This window comes from Protopterus annectens, chromosome 2.part1 (assembly GCF_019279795.1).
Source record: "Protopterus annectens isolate FY-2018-M chromosome 2.part1, PAN1.0, whole genome shotgun sequence".
Lineage (NCBI taxonomy): Eukaryota > Metazoa > Chordata > Ceratodontiformes > Protopteridae > Protopterus > Protopterus annectens.
The window spans coordinates 1,585,733,458-1,585,756,078 of record NC_056729.1 but is presented as its reverse complement, the minus strand read 5'-3'; the positions used below and the strand labels follow the sequence as shown (position 1 = coordinate 1,585,756,078).

General features: G+C 40.2%; 1 protein-coding gene across 3 annotated transcripts in view; it reads left to right on the top strand.

The window, feature by feature from the left end:
* The window catches only part of PLEKHG5 (pleckstrin homology and RhoGEF domain containing G5), a 1,795,538-nt gene that overhangs the window by 383,029 nt on the left and 1,389,888 nt on the right, over positions 1 to 22,621 (top strand). The window contains exon 1 of one of the 3 annotated variants that reach the window (XM_044063028.1): positions 14,440 to 14,587. The exons of the other annotated variants lie outside the window; for them this stretch is intronic. Within the exon in view, the coding sequence (XP_043918963.1) occupies positions 14,455 to 14,587 (133 nt within the window). The 5' untranslated portion in view covers positions 14,440 to 14,454. Of the gene's footprint in view, positions 1 to 14,439; positions 14,588 to 22,621 lie in introns of those variants that run through there. 3 annotated transcript variants of the gene reach the window in all.

Genomic DNA, 22,621 nt, shown 5'->3' with positions numbered 1-22,621 from the left:
AGTCATTACACTTGGATTATCCTGCCGTCAGGCGGTCCCGCAGTCGGACAGAGTTCCAAAGTCTTGGTCCGGCGTCGGTTGCTGTTGCTTCTTCCCTGACGTCAGTGCGCCAGGGGTATATAAGAAGCATCCAACGCCATTTTCTTCAGTCTTTCTTGCCGCGCGGTGCCCAAAGCAGAAGCAGTTCGCAAGTGCCAGTCGGCTGTCTCCTGAGATTTTCAAAGTCGAATTTCAGATCCGAAGTCTTCAATAAAGCTAAGTACCCTGCTGGGGAAACTTTTTTCTTGCCTCAGACCGATGTCAGAAAAAGTTAATAATTGTATTTCTTGTGGGAAGCAAATATCTCATAAGGACTTCCACTCTTACTGTATTCCATGCCTTAGGCCCTGATCACGACGTCACTAGTTGTCGGTTTTGTGCTAGATTTAACAAACGCACTATAAAAAGATGTTTTGATTTTGCTTTGCACTACTTTGGACAAAGGTTCAATTATACTATGCTGTCAGATCAACCGACGACCGCAATACCGAAAAAACGCAAGGACAAGGATAAAGACAGGCATCCGAGGTCCAAAACCGTTGACGAAACCTCTTCAAGGCCAGTCGCCGGTTCTCAGTGAGGTGCTTTTGCAGCCCCTGACACCCACTACCTCAGAGCCACAGGCCACCTCAGACTCCCACATGGAGACAACTAGGCCTCTGGAAACTCAAGGTATTGGGCTTATGGAAACTAATCCCTCAGATGGGTCTGGAGCCGCTGAGCAGGCATCGGCTTCTGAGGGTGTTTTCAGACCTTCACAACTTACCATTAAAGCAACAGCCAAGACAAAAGTACCATTAAAGACAAAGAAACAAGTACAGAATTCTCCTGGACAGTCCTCCATGCCTAAGAAACAGATGCTTAAAATGGCCGAAGACCTCATTACTCTAATCAGGGGTTCCCATCCCCCTCCTGAGAAAAAGCCTAGGCAGGATACAGACTAGGATTCCTCTGATCAGGTTTCCATTTCCTCTGATTCCTCTTCAGACCAGGGATACTCTCTACCCCCCTATGAGGACTCTGATGCTGAAGAATCTATCCCTTCAGGCTCTCCTCCTGGGGATTATTCTTTTGGGGAAACTTTACATACCATGAGGGAGCATTTCCATTGGGAAAGTCAGGATTACTCAGAATCCAAGAAAAGGCTCAGGGATTTCCTTTTATTGCCTCAGCACAGGCCCCTAGCTATTCCGCCTGTGCTAGATATTATGGATGATGTGTTCTCTGAATCCAGCTTATCTCCTGATTCTTTTCCCCCTGTGCCAGCCAAGCCAGATAGGTATTATAGAGAGTCCCTGACTCTCACAAGTTTCTTTATAAAAACCCTTCTGCTGATCCAAACTATTTCCCAGGGTCCAAAAGGGGTTAAGGCTTCCATTGCAAAAAATCCAGTACCCTCTGACAGAGATTCCAGAGTTTTGGATAGATGCGGGAAGAAAGTATACACTTCTGCAACTTTAACAGTAAGAGTTTTAAATTGCCAGTTTCACATGCTTAAGTACCAACAATATTTAATGGCTCAGTTAAAACAGAAAATGCTTGCAAGTTCAGAAGCTCCTGATTGTAAAGAACTGCAGGATTTATTGCGTGCTGTTGAACAGGTGGGAAAACATACTCTGCAATGTGGTTTTGATTCTTTAGAGGCCTCTTGTAGAGTGCGGTTACAGGTTCTGTGATTCGAAGACATGCTTGGTTAAAAGAACAGAGTTTACCTGATCATGTTAAGGCAAAATTATTGGACGCTCCTTTACAGCATGATACTTTTTTTGGTGTTAAAGCAGAAGAGGTGTTAAAGAAAATGGAGGATAAAGCTAAATCTATGCAAACAGTCAAGGATTTCTTACAGGTGCAGCCACCTCGATTTAGCAGAAATTGGCCAACAAAGAATTGGTCCTTTCCAGTGTCAGACAGGCCACAGAGAGGCAGATACAGACGCCCAAGAGGCAGATCTCAACCCTAAGGCTCAAACAGACAATGACAGTGGGGCTCCTCAACCTGAAAAGGAGGTGAGGACAAGTCTCAACCTTACAGGAAACGGTCACAATGACTTTCCCCTTTGTACGCCAAGCACTTCCCTTTTGGAAGCCCCCTTAGGGGGAAAACTAGCACTTTTTTCTCAAAACTAGCAATCAATCACCCAAGACAAATGGGTTCTGAATATTGTGTCTTAAGGTTACAGGTTCCACTTTCATACTTTACCAAGGCTAAAAGGAATGCCAGACCTGCCACAAAATCAATGGGCAGAGGCACAAAAACAAATTTCAGCCCTCATGGACATGAGAGCTATTCAAAAAGTACCACAACAGGAACAAGGACAAGGATTTTACTCAAGACTCTTCCTGGTCCCCAGAAAGGACAAGGGCTGGAGGCCCATACTAGACCTTTCAATTCTAAATACTTACCTGGATATTCCGAAATTCAAAATGTTGACATTACAGCAGCTTCTACCCATGCTGGGCAAGAAAGCTTGGCTTGTTACTCTGGACCTCAAAGAGGCATACCTGCATGTCCCTATCAGACAAAATTGCAGAAGATACCTCAGATTCAAAGCTGGTACAATGCACTACCAATTCTCTGCACTGTCCTTTGGCTTATCTACTGCACCCAGGGTCTTCACAAAGTGCCTGGCACCAGTAATTGCATTTTGCAGACAAAAAGGAATTCAAATATATCCATACCTGGACGACTGCCTCATTAAAGCAAAGACAAAGGACATTCTTCTACAGCATCTGGCGTTTGTAAAAAGGTTGCTAATTTCTCTAGGGTACACAGTAAATGAAAATAAGTCAAAACTAGTGCCCTCACAACAGATTATATTCCTGGGTGCCAGCTTAAATACAATGGCCCAGATGGCTTACCTCACGCCAGACAAACAAGTTCAACTAACTCAATATTTTCAACTACTGGCAAAAAAGTCCCATCTCTCTGCAAGAAAAATTCTGCAGGCCCTGGGGTTCATGGCATCCTGCATACTACTAATACCATATGCCAGACTGCATATGAGGAAATTACAACGGTACCTAAAAAGTGTTTGGACTCAACACTCTCACAGTTTAGAAGCAGTAATACCAATGATTCCCTGCCTACAACAGGAGTTTCGATGGTGGGCACAGACATGTCACCTAAACAAGGGTCAGCCTTTTACCCTACCCACAGCCAGGCAGACTCTAACAACAGATGCTTTGAATTATGCCTGGGGAGCACACATGGCAGGAAAATGCATTCAGGGCAAGTGGACCACAGACCAGATGCATCTTCACATCAATCAAAAAGAGATGTTGGCTGTTCAAAATGCCCTAACAGCTTTCAAGGACCTTCTGCATCCAGGACAATTATTATTAAATACAGACAACACCACAGTAATGTGGTACATAAACAAGCAAGGGGGGCACTCATTCTTATCCCCTATGCAGGCAAACCATGACCTTGTGGAACACAGCCCTAATGTATCAAGTTCACCTGCAAGCACAATTCCTGCCAGGAAAGAAAAATACTCTGGCAGACGATCTAAGCAGAAATATCATGGACCCTCACGAATGGAAATTGAATCCACAAATCTTCAGCATGGTAATGCAAAAATGGGGGTGCCCAGACATAGATCTTTTTGCCTCCCCACTGAATTGCCAATTACAAAAATTCTGCACAAGGACTTATCACAAAAAGCATGGAAAGTGTAAGTTTATGCCTTCCCATTACTGCCTCTCCTTTCAAAGGTACTCCTAAAAGCCAGACAAGAAGAACCACAGATGATCCTGATTGCTCCAGATTGGCCACGCCAGCACTGGTACCCTATCTTAAGGAACTTAGCTCAAGGCCCACCATGGATTTTGCCTCAAATTCCACACTTTCTGATTCAACACAACAATCAGATCCTGCACGGTCAGCTCAAAACCCTAAACCTGGTTGCATGGCAGATTCAATAGCCAAACAGGCAACACCTCTCTCTAAAGCTGTTATGGATGTCATTTTGGAGGCCAGGAGGCCTAGCACCAGGAAAGCTTACTCAGAAAAATGGAAGAGATTCTGCACCTGGAACCAGTCTCAAAGCCTTGACCCTCTTGTTCCAAACATTCCTCAGATTTTACAATACTTAACTGAGATGCTGGACAGAGGCCTATCCTTCTCATCAATTAAGATCCACGCCTCTGCCATTTCAGCACATTACAACACGGATCCTCCTTTATTCTCTCATCTCTTGCTAAAGCAGTACCTCAGAGGGGCTAAAAACATAAGACCACCCCGGAGAGCACCAACACCAACTTGGGACCTCAATTTCATTTTGGAAAAACTAACCCTGCCACCTTTTGAGCCAGCCAATATAGCCGATCTAAAATTTTTATCATGGAAAACAGCCCTGCTCCTGGCAGGAACTTCAGCACGAAGAGTCTCCGAGCTACAGGCATTAATGGCAGTGGAACCTAAACCCTACCTTTATGCCAAAGGTAGTATCTAGTGTGGCTCTTAACCAAGCCATCCATTTGCCAACTTTTTATCCAAACCCCCAGAATAAAGGGGAGAAACTTCTGCATTTTTTGGACATACACAGGCAGCTATGCTTCTACTTGGACAAAACAAAAACTTTCAGGAAAACTGAGCAACTGTTTGTAGCATGTGCTGCAGGATCACAGGGCAAGGCTATCTCAAAGCAGACTATATCCAAATGGATAGGACACTGTATTCGTTACTGCTACACACAGCATGGAAAATCAGTCCCAAATAACATTAGGCCACATTCCACCAGGGCAACCGCCACTTCAACAGCCTTTCTCAGAGGAGTACCTACCAAGGAAATTTTGGAGGCTGCAACTTGGAGCTGAGTGCACACCTTTACCAAGCATTACCACCTGCCTCTTTACTCTAAATCCAGAGCAGGATTTGCCACTGCAGTTCTGCAGGGCCTCATAGCCAATCGTAACTCTTTATAGACCAGCCACCCAACCTTAGCTTTGGGATTCTACCCAAGTGTAATGACTGCAGCAGTGTAACACGATGAACATAGTACAGTTTTGTACCTACCATAAATGTAGATGTTCGAGTGTTCACACTGGTGCAGTCCAGGTTACCCTCCCTCCATCCCCTCTGAACTAGCTGGACTTATCTATGCCTTTCTATCCTATACAACCCTTGTGATGTATTTGCTTGTAACTGAAGGTATTGTTTTTATTTCATACGTATATTTTTTATTAGCAATACGTATTGCCTACCTTCTTGGGGGCAAGAAAAACTGAAGAAAATGGCATTGGATGCTTCTTGTATACCCCTGGTGCGCAGACGTCAGGGAAGAAGCGACAGCAACCGACGCCAGACCAAGACTTTGGAACTCTGGCCAACTGCGGGACCGTCTGACGGCAGGATAACCCAAGTGTAATGACTGCAGCTGTGTGAACACTCGAACATCTACATTTATGGTAGATACAAAACTGTACTTTTTCTGCAGTGCTGGCTACATGCATGGAGTGGGTAAATGCTGCAGTATTTGACTGGACATAAAAAGTATTTTTCCCTTGCGTTACATTTGGCAGTCACTGACATTTTGTTCTGGTTAATATTACAGGTCAAACTATTTGTTACGTTTTATCTGCTACTTTGCCATACTGCTGCTGAATTCTTGTTCTCCCAGTTTCATACACATCCTCAGCTTGACCTGACCCATTTTTGTTTTCATTTCATTTGCTGACAAGTTTTCTCTAGGATTTATAAAGAATCCCAATATGGACCAAGAGCTGCAGTTGAAAGGGGCTGTTTTTGAGATATTATGGAAAATCTAATTCTGAGACACGTTTGCTTTAATATTGTGTGATCTTACAACTTGTGTTAACAAGTACTTTCCTACAATTTCTTCTGGTAGAACATGCAACACACTTGTACAGGTACCCCCGTCATTAATTCACACACATACTCCTATACCTCTTACCTGTCTTTTAGTGTATAAAACATCGCAGATGTATCCTCCCTCATTTTTCCCTACCCTTTATAAACTGCAGATGATTAGTCTGTCAATAATGCTAGACATTAGTGTTTCATTTTTCTTAGTGTACAGAAACTGCATCATGATGCTAAACCTATTGCTCTATTAACAATAATTTAAGTGACTCTGAGAAATCTTTCCTGGACATAGAAACATACCTCTCCAAGCATCAGTTCATCCTAAACCCAAACAAGATGAAGTTAACAGTTTTCACAAACAAATAATCCAAACTCAATCCTCTACCCCCTCTGTATTTGCTCCTCCAATGGAACAAAAATTGACCCAACTAATCAGACCAAACTCCTAGGAGTTACAATAGATAACAGACTGATTTTTAAGGAGATGTGGTTATAAAATTTTAAAGTCCATGCCAAACTAGGTACCCTCTACATGGTTAAACCTAACCTTACACACCAAGCCAGACTATCGACTGCTAGAACCCATTTACTATCCACCCTTCTCTATTGTTCACATATTTTCACCAACCTACGCAAGACAGACCTAGATAACCTAGAATCCTGCTACAACAAAATAGCTCAGTTTGCAGCCAATCACCTCCACAAAACACATCATTGCTCTACTATGCAGCACCTCGACTGGCTGGAACTTCCCAACCTGTTAACTCTAAACCAACTCAACCTTGCCCACAAAGTGTTATTCAACACCAATAACTGCCCTGTCCTCTCTAACCTGATCCAACCCTACATTTACAGGTCCCTTAGATCCTCTGACATATTACTGCTAAAAGTTACCCAGTCACACAACTAGCATGGTGACTCCCTCTATACCAATAAAATAGCCAAAGTTTGGAATGCTCTACCTCAGCACATCCAAAAAAACCCAACATCTCTTGTTTCAAAAAAAGCCTAAAAGAATAGCTCTCCAGCAACTGGCTCTGCTCCTGTATTTCACCAGGATAACACCTTCCTATTGTCATCTCGACTGTGTACTCTCCTTCACCTCACCTCAAAACTACTATGGTTGTCTTCACCTTTTGCTAGTAAAGTTCCAATTTAGAATAGATAAACTTGTGTGCACAACTAAATTTGTAATTTATGCTCCTAGAAATATCTGTCCTGTATAGCATCCTTGATTGTTGCACTACTGGTCTGTGACATCCTTGATTATTGCACTACTGGTCTGTGACATCCTTGATTATTGCACTACTGTTCTGTGACTTATTAACTACTGTACTGTTGTACTGTGCTTTAACTACTGCATTCTTAATTGTTTTTGGCATGTATTTGCTGATTTGTCTGGAGCTTTTCTCTCTGGGTCTCCACTGAAAATGGGCTACTGGCCCAGTCGGACACTACCTGGTTAACAAATGTAAGTAAATAAATAAATAAATATTTAATGATTATCACTAGTGTCATATGACATTTTTCCTGTCTGTGTGGAAATCTTTGGCACAGTTGTTTAGCGGTATGGTGCACTCCCAAACAAACACATCGACATCCTTAATTGTCCCTGATTTTTGGCCCTGCAATGTTCTTCATAAATCACCAACAATTACAGCCAATCAACAATGCCAGACATTAAGTTTCATTGTAGTAGCTCAGAAAATACAAGCATACAAGCCCTATTTTGTTAGAGTAGAGGACTAAAGCTTTGGGTTGTTCATGAGCTGCTTTCTATGCCGAGGCTACAGAGTTTGAGCATCTCCCCGCATTTTAAGGTATGTTTATAAGTGACGTAAGGTAATATAGGATTTATTCATTTGTTGTCATTTAATTACTGGGAAAGTCCAACTGGTTAGGAGCCCATTTTCAGCAGAGCCCAGAGAGAAAAGCTCCAAAGTATTACAAAACATTAAGAGCAACAATTTTACAATCTTCAAAAATAATACAAAAAGTATTTAAAGTGAATCTCTGGTATCTAGTGATCGTGTAGAGAGCTAAAGATCTTCTAACAAACCAGTCGCCTGCCGAGGATACAGGGTTCACACCTCTTATCCCTCTCATCAGGGTTCACACCTCTTATCCCTCTCTTATCTATAACCTTTTTAAGTGACTTCAGGGATACTCTTTCAGTATTAACTTATGTCTGGCGGTAATGCAGATGATGTGCAGCTGAATTAATTTGTAAGTGAACTGGACACGTTAGTTGAGCTAAGCATTTTTAGCTGTGACTGTGCTTCTATATGTGTCTTGTTAAACCACTACAGTACAGAGTATGGAAAATTTCTCCACTGACAAATGTGTGAGCGGGTACTCATTCAGGGCACTCTCATAAAGGGTTGCCACCAGCAGAAAGCCCTAACAAGGGATGCTGCTGCTCAAGACCCTTTTCTGATTCAAAGGCAGGTCCACCACAGTGATCCTATGTAGTCAGTAGGATCACCGCTGTAGGCTCTCTCTTCAGCTGAGCAATATAATAAATGAGGCATTCTAGGGGAAACAAACTATGCTACTTAACCATGTAAGGCATTTGCAGTTGCACAATCAGTGTTCTTAAACAATTGCTTATCTTATACATCCTTAATGCTGCATTCAGTAATGTAGACAAACTTGCCATTGGTTTAATTCCCGGCTGAGCCACTTACAACTCTGAGAAAGTATTGTGTGTTTTTACTGTCCACCGCACCCTCTGTGAAATGGTTTCCTTGTACATTTCCTGTGTTGCCTGCCTTGTATTCTCAAAAGGTATTTTCACGCCATACCTTTAGATTCTCTACACTCCACAGACCCTGTTTCTTAAGCATTGCTCTAAGTGCTTTGCCTCCAGTTAAGTGAGCTTTTGGGGTTTCTGGCAGATAGTGCGGCATTAAAATAGCTCAGAAAACAAAGATACAATGAAGCACATTTTTAGCCCGTTGAAAGTGAGTTTGTATGATAGCTCTAAAAGACAGGTCCAGACTCACCCCCAGGTATGTTGCAGCATTTGATTTTTCCCAGGAAACTGTAAGTCCAGACTAGCTGTCTGGCAGGAATATAGTTGATCTTAACTACCTGTTAATTATGTAACTTTGTAACTCACCAAAGTAACAAAAGTTTTTAATATTATAAGGATCTTTGGTAAATCCTGTTCTGGTTAAAGTAATACTTCTTAGCATATAAGGACAATTTTAATATTCAACAGTCTATAGTTATCTTATTTATGGGCAAAATTATACTTGTAAATGGCAAATAAAAGAGGGGAATGAGAACAACCCTGTCTAATCTTCTTGATAGTTGCATTAGAAAGTCTAGAATTTATAACTGCAGTCGGGTTAGAATATAAAAATTCCAGTAGTTCAAGTTCATATGAAAAGGCACAGCCTTCTAATGGTTTCAAAAAGAAATGTTCAAGAAACACTGTAAAAAAAAAAACAGAAAAATGTTCAAGAAACTCAAAAACATTTTTCATCATCATCAAAACTTGTAAACAGGAAATATTTTGCACTATATTTGCATGGACTGATTTTAATTAAATTATTTGCAGTAGAACAGCCATCTTTCCAAAAATTTCATCCTACAACTGTATTCTTCCCTTATTAGACTCACCAATGAATACACCACCCCCTTTGGTAAGTACTAATCGAAGTATATCACAAATGAAAAGGCCCCAAAGATTTCTAACCAAGAAAACACACCTTAAAGCCTTAGCATGACTCACCTTATACTCTGTACCCTAGAGGTTGCTGACTTCTCTCACTTTTTGAGCCTTGAAAAATCCCAGTTCTATTTGACAATCTATTTCTTTGCAAAATCAGTGGCTCTCCAGACACCTGCACTAATGACATATAAATCTACATAAAAAAAATCAGACTTCCTGGAGGGATGGTCTTCTACCTCAACATATTTCTAACCTGTGGAATAAGTTACCTTCTCGGGTCAAACAAAGTATACGTAGGTTACCTTTAAAGCTAGTCTTGAGGGTCTTGGTAGGTAGACATAAATTTTACACCACGGTCATCTATGTCTCTGCTCAGGTGGGGAGGTGGTCATCTATGTCTCTGCTCAGGTGGGGAGGTGGTTATCTTTGGCTCTGCTCAGGTGGGCAGGTGAACACAATTAAGTGCATGAAAATGGTTGCAAAAACGTTTGTTTGCTTAAAGTTGTATACGGCTGGACATCGTATGGTCTCTGTAATTGCTTGCTTTGTAAGTTCCTATGTAGGAAAGCCAATCTGACTGAAATACATTCAATGAGGGAAGAAAGGCTGAAATCCTACTAGCCAAAATTGCTATGAACAGCTTATAATCGTGATTTAGAACGGACTTCTAATCATGATTTAGAACTGAGATGAGGACTATATGAGGCAACCTTCTTAAGATTCCTAACCAATTTAGGAATAAGGGATATTACAGACCCCCTCCAAACAGGCATGACTAGTTTAATTTAGTACATAGGATCATATTTGCAACAGACACACGTTTGCAAAAACTGATCTTTTTCCATCATATAAATTTCAAGTGGAACACCATCAGGAACTGTTTTTTACCCTTTTTGTTTCATTAACATCGCTTCCCCTTCTCATAGGTTATAGGCCATTGCTAAGAAACTACCTGAGTGGGGCCTAGTCTAGGAAGACTGGTGAAGATATTTATTCTATAACACTTCATAAATATCCCATAGGGTGGGAAGTTTCAGTGTACAAGCCCTCAAAATAGCTGGCAAATGTTCCTAACATGTCTACTGGAGAGTTGTACAACTTCCCCCCAAACTGGGTGTCTAAACTCGGTAATGAGTCTGTCTACCACCTGATGATGCAACCTCATAGCTAAATGCTTTTGTCATTTAGGAGTGACCTCAAGGAACAATAATTTCAGGTTATTAATTGCCAGATCTGTTTTGAACTGGAAATCAACCAGCCTCCCCCTTACTTGAGCAAGCCTCTCCTCAGCTTCTAAGACTGTTTCACCGCCTGATCATGTGGTACAGAGAGGTCTTACAGCAGACCCCCAAAAAAGTCCTACAGTTGGCCATTACCTGACTCTGTGACTGCTGAATAAGGTACCTTGGAGTTTTGGGGCAGTTGCACCTCTGACTCCAACTTTAATATTGCCAGCTATTTATATATTATGAGGGCTTGTACAAAACCACCGTCCCTATGTGTACTATTTATGATTATTATATAAATAATATCACCAGTCTCTTCCTAGACTAGGCCCTGACACTGTGACTGCTGAATAAAGGTACCTGTTTCCACTTCAGAGGGAATATTTCGAAATTATTGATTGGAAACATTTCCCAGGTCTCAACGAATATATACATGCTGGAAAAGTTTACATGTAAACAAATTATCCCTCCAGTGAATGTGAAAATGAGTAGAGTTGTACAAACAAGTAGGGGTCAAAGAACTCTGATCCGACAGTACCATTTGGATAATGCAGCTGCAAGGATATTAAGGAAGAAGCAATTGGTTGTAGAGACCCAAGGGTAAAAGGATAGTATGTGACATGTACTAGGCCACATGGTGTGCAGGTGGAGCAGATGATGATTGAACCCAAGCCCTCCAGCTTTGCAGTGAAGTGTCACAGCCATTGCAATTTAAACTTTACACTGTTCTTTTGTCACTTTCTGAAAGTGGAAGAACCTACTAGACGCAATTGCCTCCTTGCATGGATGACTGAGTGGTAAAGGGATTTGCTGAGAGTCTGTTAAGTTTGATTCCCACAGACTGCAAATACAAACCCTGGAATGCAGGATTAAGTTAATCAGCCTCTCATAACCTCAACTCTGTTCGCTATAAAAAGTTAGACTTAAATGCCTATATATGTGCAACTTTTTATGGAAGATGTACTTTTGGTTCTTGGATTTTTTTTCTCTGAGATTATCTGAAACTAACGGAAAAATGAATATATCATCTGCTGTAGATCACCTGTACTTTTGTAGCTTCCTGGAGGTGCAGTCTGTGGAGCTGGGCACAGCACTCCGAGATGCTGCTTAATTAATGAAATTCTCCCAGAACATTCGAGAGAGTCCTACCCTAGTAACAACAACACAAAGCTGTACACTGCAAAACAAACTGTCCACCTTTTTTACCCCAACCAAGGTGTCCCACAAAGTCCTATTCTAGCCCCCTCTGTTATCTCCCATCTTCATAAATGATCTACATACTGCCATTCCTAGACCACACCCTGCAGAGTTTACACAAAACCCCCCCTACCTATTTAACACTGTAGAAAACTGACCTTTAAAACCACCACTAAACTAAAACCACCAAAACCTAAAAAAATAATTATACCACTACTACACAACCCTACTAACCCTACCACATTTAAAATAAACCCCTAATGGCACAATTATCTCTCCAATCCTGACCCTTCTACTAAATAGTGTGTTCTCATTGACCATTCTAAACTAATGACTACCATCCACCACCACCACAAAACCGTCAAAAAAACCAAAAAAAAAAACTAGGAAAAAAAAACCCACTGTACACTTTAAAACTCCCCCAGCCAAGGTAGCCCCCTCCCACTCCCTCTCTTCTCTCTCTCCTCTCTCTTCTTCTTCTAAACAACAAACAACAAAATACACAACAACTTACCACCTCTAATAATCCAATCCACATGTTATAATCACATCCACAGATCAGGACACATCACCACAACCTAACAACATCACATTAACCTAACTCAAAACTCTAGGCTTAGTCTGGTAACCAACTGATCAATGATCATGGCACCAACTGATCAAAACCCCTGATAACTCTCCCCCCCCTAATCCCCCTCCTCCAAAACCCCAAGTCCCAATCCATAACCACTCAGACAACCAACTCACTCCAACAAATAAACAACAACCCCAAAAAAGACTCTCTCTCATCCGGTCACTCTCTCAAGGCCTGAACTTATTATTATTGAAGATAACCTAAATTTCTTCCCCTTCACACTTCAAAAAAAAGCTCAAAAAAAATACCCTGCCCAAATGGTCTTGCTACTGCTACTACTAATGGCCTGGCTAAATACTAATATAAATAAATATACTCCGTCCTTCATCAAACTAAATAATCTCTTAGGATAGTATAATACATATAGTTATAATAATATAATAAATATCTTTGCTCTTTTCTTTGTTGAAAATGTTATCCTGTTGCAATTTGTATTTCTTACATTTTCAGGCAACCCAACGTTTTGTACTTTTTTCTTTTTATGTTTTAAATGTACTACTCTTGGAGCTTTTCTCCCGCCCCTCGCTGAAAAATGGACATATATATCAGTCGGACTATCGGTTAACAAATGTAAAAATTAGTAGGTAAGGTGCAAGTATCCTTCCCACGCACCTCTCTGCTGTTCATGCAATCCATATATTCTGCTACCACTCCATTTGCATTGTTACAAGACTGACACAGTGGTAGATACTAATTCGATCCATTTTGTTTGAGATCCCCTTGTCCAGCAGATAGCAGCCATAACAGAATTTCATCTTTCAACACCATTTGGGACTTTGTCCATAAACCAGGCTCTAAATGTTTGCGCTGTCATAGGCAAACAGAAGCATACAGATTCATGCCAATACCTATGCGGGTATTTTTAGTTGCAGATTAAAAAAAGTACTGAGTCACAAGAAGAAAAAAATATTTGAATACATTATCTGAAAGAATATCTGGGGTGAGTGGTTTAAAAATGATTTCAGAGAACTGTTACTTTACCAAGCTCTTAACTTCACATTTTAACTTTAAGAACATAGTGTGGAATTTCTGCTACTAGTCTGGTGTAGTCTGATTTTTTTTCTTTTCATTTTACATATTCCTGACTGCTCAGCTTTGATGTCCGTAGAGGTAAAGAAGTTAAGCATGTAGTTTGGGTTGTTAAAGAAAATTCCATTGTTTAACGTGGCCAGTGAGGAAATTTTTTTTCTTTTAATATAAACCATTCCACCACTGCTGTTGTATAAAACACAGACACAGCAAAATTCATAACGGTGAAATAGTGGAAAACCTGTCTGTTCATTTTGGCTGCAAGGCCTGCTCTGCTTTTAGTAGCAAGGCTGTGTGCCTGACTGTGGTTGATGACTGAATATTTTCTGATTCTACTCATCAGAACCCAGAAGACGTCATGGTCATTTCAAAAATGGGCTGTTCAACTGAAGGCTTTTTTCAAACCAGCATGTTTATGTTTAAGGGGAGGAGGGAAGGAAAAAAAGTGAAATTAGAAAAATGGATGTGGGAGGTGAAGAGAAAGGGTCTTTGTATAGGCCTGTCTCAGTTCGACCATTGGTCAGTATCTGGTAGCACCCTTTGCAATCCCAGTATGCCTTGTACAAGCTAAGTGCATCAATGAGGTACTTGTCAATGAAATGCTTGCTCCTTTAAGGATACAGTCTGGCTTGTCTGCTATGTTTCCAAAGGAGAGGTTATGAGGATGGACTAAAAGTAACTTTTTTCCCAAGCTTTAAAATAAAGCCCTGCTTTCTGAGAGTTTTATAAGCAACTTTAAAGCAATAGAGGAAAAACAGCCTCCTGCTTTTTCTTTTTTACCTCTGGATTTCTGTTAGTTAATAGAACTTTACCATTCTTTAACCATGTTTCTGTACTGGAAGAAGCGGGGTGCTTATGAACTGGAAACCCTTCCTACATCATTGACCGAGCTTGGCTATGGAGGTGCAGAACGTTTTTCTTGGTACTCTTCCCTGGACATTATTCAAGACCTGTGTGGTATGTCTCTCTTCTGATGTGTTGCTTTTATTAGATGTGATTTTAAGTTGTAGTTGTCTGTGTGAAAAGACAGGATGCTTGAAGAAGGGAGACTATCCACAGACTCTGGTGGGTGGTGTCAGGTACTCTTACATACATGCATCTCCGGCTGGAACACCCTAATATTGTAGAACAGATCTAATTTTGTATGTGGTAATTAAGCACCATCACACAGCAGTCTTAACAAAGACTATTTATCTTTTGTGATTTCAAGCAGATTTAAAGTATTGTAAGTTCTAGGAGGAAAGTTATGTTGAACAAAGTTTGTTGTAAAGGTCCTGGAAAACCCAATGTGCAAAGAAGTAAAATAAAAAGGAATAAACTACGTAATGCGTGATTTCATAATATGATAACTGACAAGAAGACTTGGAAGTAAAAGTAATACTGCAGAAAGTAAATGTAATGTAATATTGCAGTATCTATGAAGTAACAGGGAGCACACTCACCTTTGCGGCTGGAGGACCAGAAGGCTGTGGGTTCTTTTCCCACTCCTGCTGATTGGATTGCTGACACTGCAGTGTAGTATTAGCGGATGCTGCACTCCTAAGTGCTAAGTGTGCTTTCCTTTGAATGAGATGTGAAAACGAGGTTCTGTCCACTTTAATTGGTGGTAGCTAATGCGGATGTAAAACATCCTACAGTACCTATTGAAAAGAGTAGAGAAAGTTCCCTGATGCCCTGGCAAAATGTCTCCTATCAGTATAAATACAGCCTTGGGTCTCCCCACAAATAAGGACACTTATCTAGTAGAACTAACCCAAACATCAACTGATAAATAAAAAATAATGTCTTACTTTGCCCCAGAAGCAAGTGCTATGTCCTTGCTATAATCATGTATCCATTTAAATCTGTGTAGGGTGGATTGTGAAGTTTTAAGTTTTGTTTAATGGTTTCTAAGCAAGTTTTATACTGCAGATTTGGGTTTAATTCCCACATCTGCAAATGTACAAGTGTACAATGCAAGGTTTCTCATTATTAAATAATATCAGGCTATCACTAAGTGCCCCCCTCTCTGAATGTCTGAGGTGCTCATTGTGTAATTCTGGACTGGCAATGGAAACCTCTATTTGTGTCTTCTGAATACTCCTGTCTCGGTTTTTAGGTTTGCATGGTCTTTGCTGCTTTGAGTCTGGGAACCCATATTGAGCTAGATGTAATTTTTAGGGTAATAATATGATTTTGCACCTTGAAAATGAGGTATTGTGATGTAAATGTACTACAGAAATTTACACTGCTGAAGAGGGCAGCCAGGTACAGATAGCCAAATGTGTGTGTAGCAACTTAATGAGAAAAGCTTGCATTATTCTAAACAAGCTGAATAATAGAAAAGCCAAAGTCATTTGAATAATAGAAAAAACAAAGTATTTTGCATTTTCTCATAATCATCAGTGCCATCCATGGGGACCATTCCTTTCAACTCCCTTCTGCTCTATGGGAGGTTTCTGTCCTGCTTGATCTCGACTTGAGGCACCTGCGTTACTCTTTGACAGTTGTAATGCCCCAGTCAAACTCCCCACCTGACACCGTCCCTGGTGTGGGCCGCACCCAGGTGCTTGGAGCTGGAAGCGAGAGACCCAGTGGGGCTCATCCCTCCACCTCACTGGGCATATGAACAAAATGATGAGTAGTGGTATTTCACTGGCATCTAAGGCCTCCCACTTATTCTGTACCTCTCATGTCTCTTCACCTGGCCAGACTACAGTCAAGCTTAACAGGGTGTTCTTTCCCCACTGATTCTGCCAAGCCCATTCCCTTAGATGTGGTTTTGCTAGATAGGCAAGGATAGTGTACAGATTTTCGGAGAATGTCCAGATTTTTGCCTCCTTTTTGGTCTGTTCCTCCTAACATTTGTTTCTTTCTGGCAAATCACTGAGGATTAAAGTCACTAAGTAATGATGTACAATTTAGTTTGACTTCTTATCCTTCAGAAAATATAAGCTAACACAAGCCTTTTTATTCTAGCAATTTTCTAAGTTTGTTGGAGCAATATTTAAAATGTGTCCTTATTTTTGGGCCTCTGTCCCCCCGTTATTTCAGGCCTTGCCCAGATTTCTTGCACTAAGTGGTTGAGAGGTATGACAGGCACATATGTTATATATTTGTTTGTGTTAACCAGGGTAGCACACTGATCTACATGGACTTTTCTCACACTCCACCTAGTAGAAGTACTGTCTGGTGGGTTCCTATCGTGTGATCGAAAATTGTAAACGGCGAATGCGTATTGAGCAAACCCGATTGTCGAAATGTCGTGCGTGTAACACGGAAATCGCTGTAGGGAATATTTTCCCTTTACTTCAATGCAGTGCGATCTCTGAGTAGGAGTATTTAAGTAGTGGAGGTGTGGGGGGTGCAGGGGGCTTGCCTACAGCGTTTAGGTAAGTATAGTTTTATTATTTTTTTATTATATTTTCAAAATGTCAAACATCGCTCATATGGTTCAACCATATGGTGTTAGATGTTTGAAACTTTCGAAAATATATAATCGACCCTATCTGGCTGAATGATTTATTCAGAGCTATATAATAGGCAAATAAAGGATGAGGGAATCAAACCATAAACCACTGGAAGAAATTTGTTAATAGCTCCTCAGCCTTAACCCTGTGCACTAATTGCAAAACAAGTCCTTTCAGCATGTTATGCATTTACACACAAATGTAGTGCATCATGTATTTTTTTTTCATACTGTCAGTTTGCAGCAATTCGATCTTTATAAGGCAGAGTCTGGTAGAAAATCTCTAAAAGATCTGTTTGTATACTTCACTCTGTTATTTTTTGTTTTGTTTTTCACAAGTATGACAAAAGTCTGATTAGCTTACTAGGAAATGGAGTGATCAAGTTTGTGATTAGATGCACTTCATAATGATAAAATGATGCATTCCTTCAAATCCTGCTACAGCATATCATCAAATGCCCTAACTTGCCATTTACTTTAATTGCTTTTTTCTTTTAAATTGTAACAAAATGCTTACTATTTTGTAGCAAGCAGCTGCTACAGTTTCTCACTTATTAAGCACTAAAGAGCTTTAGTTTGGAATGCCAATGTAATACTGGCATTCACGTGTGAATGCCGGTAATGTACTCAAGATACCTCCAAATCTGCCAGTTGTGCCTCCCAACACTTTGCACCCAGGGCAGCTGCCCCTTTTCCCCACCCTAGTTATATCTTTGTCTAGATACACATTGATACCACTGCTGCTATTGCAAATGTGCTAAAATAAAACCAGAGACAGGAAGTGTGGATCAGCACCAGTGCAATTTATCATAATATCATATCAGGCCAACCTTGGTCATTCAAAATGGTTTTGGAAGTCTATCAAAACTTTTGCTAATAATGCTTTTCCATAGAACTCCTAACAGTTGATAATATCAAGAAGTTTATTGCTAATCTAGTCAACCCCACAGATAGCAGATATTCAGTAGTGCCCAAACTGTGACACACCATCCATACTTTATTATTATTTACAAAACCAACAGTTCTATTTTCAAGTCATACCCAAGAGAAAACCACAAATTCTTCTAGACAGCATTGATTGTTCCTAGAATTCTGATTTCCATGCAGTACATTCCTGAATCCTTAATCTGGGCAGTAAAATACTGTACAAACCACTAACATATTTATAACTGGTCACTTATGACCAATTATTTGCCCTGCATTCTAAAGTATGCCATCATATTGCCTCTTTCAAAGTCTACCACTCCATCAATGGCAACAGACTACAAGACAATAGCCAACTTATGTCCAGTAGCAAAAATACTAGAGAAACTAATGTCTGAGCAACTCTTGGAGTATACCATGAAATATGCAGTCTTTTTCAACAAGCAGCATATATTTTGGGCAAACAATATACATGCTCATTAACCAAATGTATAATAATAGGGCTGATAGCCTATTCCTCTGGCATGCATCTCTTGGCCTAAAAAAGAGCCTATGAGACAGTTAACTCTGGATTCTCTAACAGTGTCTCATTATGATTCGAGGACTACCTGATTAACATGATCCTTTCAGACAGCTGGAAACACTGAGACTGTTCAATTAGGAGTCAGCAGGTGTGTAAGTGACTGTCTGTCATGTTCACTAGTTATTAATGACCTCCCACAAATAATTGTATTCTGTATGCAGATGTGGTGCTTACCAGATAAGACATTGCCGTGATATTTTAGGTCCATGCAGCGTATCTTCAACTTAGTATGGAAATGGTTATTCAACAGTAAACTAACTGTAAACATAAGCAACACTAATGTCATGATGTTTGGCTCTAACTAGAGGCTCAAGGTAGTTGAGAATTGTCCACTGTCAATCCTGTTGGCAGACCAGTACTAGCCACAAATCTTCGGCTACCTTGACCTTGGTGTCTCTCTATACCAGAGTCTTTCCTTCATGTCCTCCCCTACACACATGCATACATTAAGACTAGAATATATACATTTGGCTAATCATAAAGAACAGCACTGTACCACTTTAAGGAAAAGGAAATAGCTGTCCATTCCAGCAGGTCCAACATTTACTAATCATGCTATCAAGATGCTAAATGACATATGTTTCCCATCCATAAAGATCAAGCTGATACAGCAAATGCATACAGTGGAACACAGGTACACTTCAGCTGTTGAGACCTACATTTAAAGTAACTTTACCCAAAAGTAAATTTACAAATGATTGCACCACCATGCTGGAACAAGACTTTAGACCATGTGTAACTGTACCTCTCAACCTCTTAAAGCAAGAAATCTGGACAAAGCCACAAATAATGGGGTGGGGGAGAGACCTAAAAAGGGGAACACTTTTTAAATATTGCTCTTACAAACTTAGAGCGCTGATAGACTAACAGGTTTTGCATTAGCATGTATTGCCTGAAAGATATGAAGTCTGAAACTCAAATGCCTGCCATTATTTTCTGGCTTCAGTCCTCAGTGATTTGCCAGTGATTAACCAGAAACCCACAATTTGTTGAGAAATTGGTCAAAAATATGAGGCAAAAAACTGGGCAGTTAAGAGGCATGTGTGTAATGCCTTAAGTATTAACTTTGTAAAAAAAAAAATCTGAAATGCTTCCTCAGATGAGCAGCACTACAACTGTTTCAGAGACTTAAGTTAATAGGGAAAAAAAAGAAAATGACCTGGTCCTAGGCTAGCTCAATAATACATTCCTTCAAAGTCTTTAAGAAGTATATATGTAGCTTACTGAATATCAACAGTGACATGTGTAACTGTGCAGAGGTGTAATGTAGCTTACTGAATATCAACAGTGACATGTGTAACTGTGCAGAGGTGTAATGTAGCTTACTGAATATCAACAGTGACATGTGTAACTGTGCAGAGGTGTAATGTAGCTTACTGAATATCAACAGTGACATGTGTAACTGTGCAGAGGTGCAACTAAAATGGTGACAAAAAGTTGAGGCAATCTGGGGTGCAGTTGTAATGGGGATCAGTTTGGCAGTTGCCAAGGGGAGTGCAAGTGAAGTAGCAGGATTCATTTAAGGAGCTGTGGGTGATTTATCATGGTTTTGGTAAATGTTACTACTTGTAGCAAGGAGTTTCTTAGGTGATTCCCTATTGAAATGTAGGCACTCGTAACACTGAATACTGACGCACACAAAAAATAAAAGTCGAGGAAGTTGTTGCTCTCTTTTAAACTTCTTTCTTGCAGGGAGAAAAGCCCCTCTGCATCCCCTAATGTGGAGGCAACCCCCCCCACACACACACTTAACTTGTATATACTAATTCTGAGCTCGCCATACCTTGGGGAAAAATGAATGTCAATCTCTGACTTTGTAAGTCTATTTTTTTTTTCGGCCATTCAGTCTTGCTAAACAAGGTCCTGATATTTCAAATGGTTAGCATTTTAGGACCTTTTTATGACCATCGACTTTGGGGTGAGTAGCATGCCTGTCACTGGACTGCCCAGGGTGTCAGCTGACTTGCCATGTCTCTGTATCTGTGTGTTATGTGTCCATTTAATGTTTCTCTTGTGCTGTCTGTGATTAATATTTATGCACACCTGTGGAGCAATACATCCAGAGCGGTTATGAATTTCATTATGTACTGCTTTAAGTTATTCATATGTTTTAGTGCTTTAACAAAAAGATGTTTTGTTTTATTTTCATTTGTTAATCAGGTTAGAACACTAATCCTTTTGAGGTTCTTCTGGGGAAGGTACAAAAAAGGAGAAAGCCATATTTTGAGAGAGAACAGTAGAATTTCAGAATATAGATCATCACATTGTAGTTTACATTTAAACTGAATATGGGTTAATGTTCTGAGTAGGTAGTGTGGAATATTATGGAAACATTCATAAATTAAGTTGTCAAATATACCGTATTCACAGTATGTTCTGTTGCAGTATGCCATTGATGTACTGACATGGTTGTTTACTACACACTCATAACTAATGTACATTTCATCAAGGTTTGTGTGTGTATATGTATAATTAATCTCTCTCATATATATATATATATATATATATATATATATATATATATATATATATATATACACACACACACACACACACACACACACACACACACACACACACACACACAATACAGTGTTATCTTATTTGACTGATGTAAATTTTAATGTGAATTGTATACCCAATTGCATGTACAATGTAGCTATAATCCTTGATGTATGTTGGTAAAATAAATATGTAACATTTGTTATATATAAATAACTGCATTGGTGGATACATTGTATCCAATTGTTTCATTCAGTGGTTGCTAATTTGATTTGGTTGTTTTGACAGCAGCAGTTGTTAAGGCTTGCTGTTAAATGACCCTGTGGCAGGTTTTTATATATAAAAATAATGGAATAGTACAGAACAAGAAAATAGAGTAAGGATGGCCTGAGAGAGGAAGTAAAATAGGAGACTGAGATGCAGATTTAGGAGAGGAAGTTAGAGGTAACTAATTTTCTGATATTTAACTTCTAAAGCACTCATGCCAGTGTACAAGAAGAAAGTGGACATCCACAATTGTGAGCAGTACAGAGGCATCAAACCCCTACCACATTGCATGAAAGTTCTGGAAAGAGTGATTGATAAACGGATATGTAGAGTTGTAGAATGTAAGATGGGAGATGAGCAGTTTGTATTCAGATCAAGATGCAACACAACTGACCTGATGGTTGCAGCGAGACAGATAGTTGAGAAGAAGCTAGAGATGAGAAGAGTGTTCAACTTGCGGATTCCTAGACTTGAAGAAAGCTTATAAAGGTCCAAGAAAGTTGATTTGGCAATATTGTAGTGGTTTGAAGTTCCGGAAACATTGGTAGAATTAGTGTAGGCTATGTACAAGGACCTAATGACTTTAGTACAAACCGTGTTCAGTCTCACAGAGGGGTTCCCAGTGGGAATGGGTGTGCATTAGGGTTTAGCTCCGAGCCCAAAGCTGTTCATACTGTTGATGGATTACATTAGTAAACAGGTTGGAGAGGAAAGATCAACAAAGTTGCTGTATGCAGATGAGGATTAAAGGCAAACTCTGAGCAAGAGGGAATGGAATGCAGAACTGAGGGCACATGGAATGAAACTAAGCCCAGATAAGACCGTGGTAAAGGCAGTAAACTGGGGAAATCCGAAGAAGCTGAGAATAGAGATAAGAGCAGATGGTGGAACAGGTAAATAGCTTCAAGGATCTGGAAGGGGAGGTTGTGGAGAAGGGAAGTCTAAATGAAGCAGTCAAAGCTAGAATCAGAGGGGCTGTAGCCAACTGGCATAGAGTTCTGGTATAGTCTATGACAGAAGAATGCCAAAGAAGCTGAAAAGTAAGGTGCACAAGACAGTGGTGCAGCCAGTACTACTGTATGGTACAGACAACTGGGCAGTAAAGGCAGAGCAGATGAGGAAGCTAGAAGTTACGGAAATGAAGTGCCTGAGAAAGGTGGTAGGATGCACACTGTGGAACAGATGAAGAAATGAAGACATAAGAGCAGAAGCCAAAATAGTTCCAGTTGCAGAAAAGATCAAAGAGAACAGATTACGGTGGTTTGGA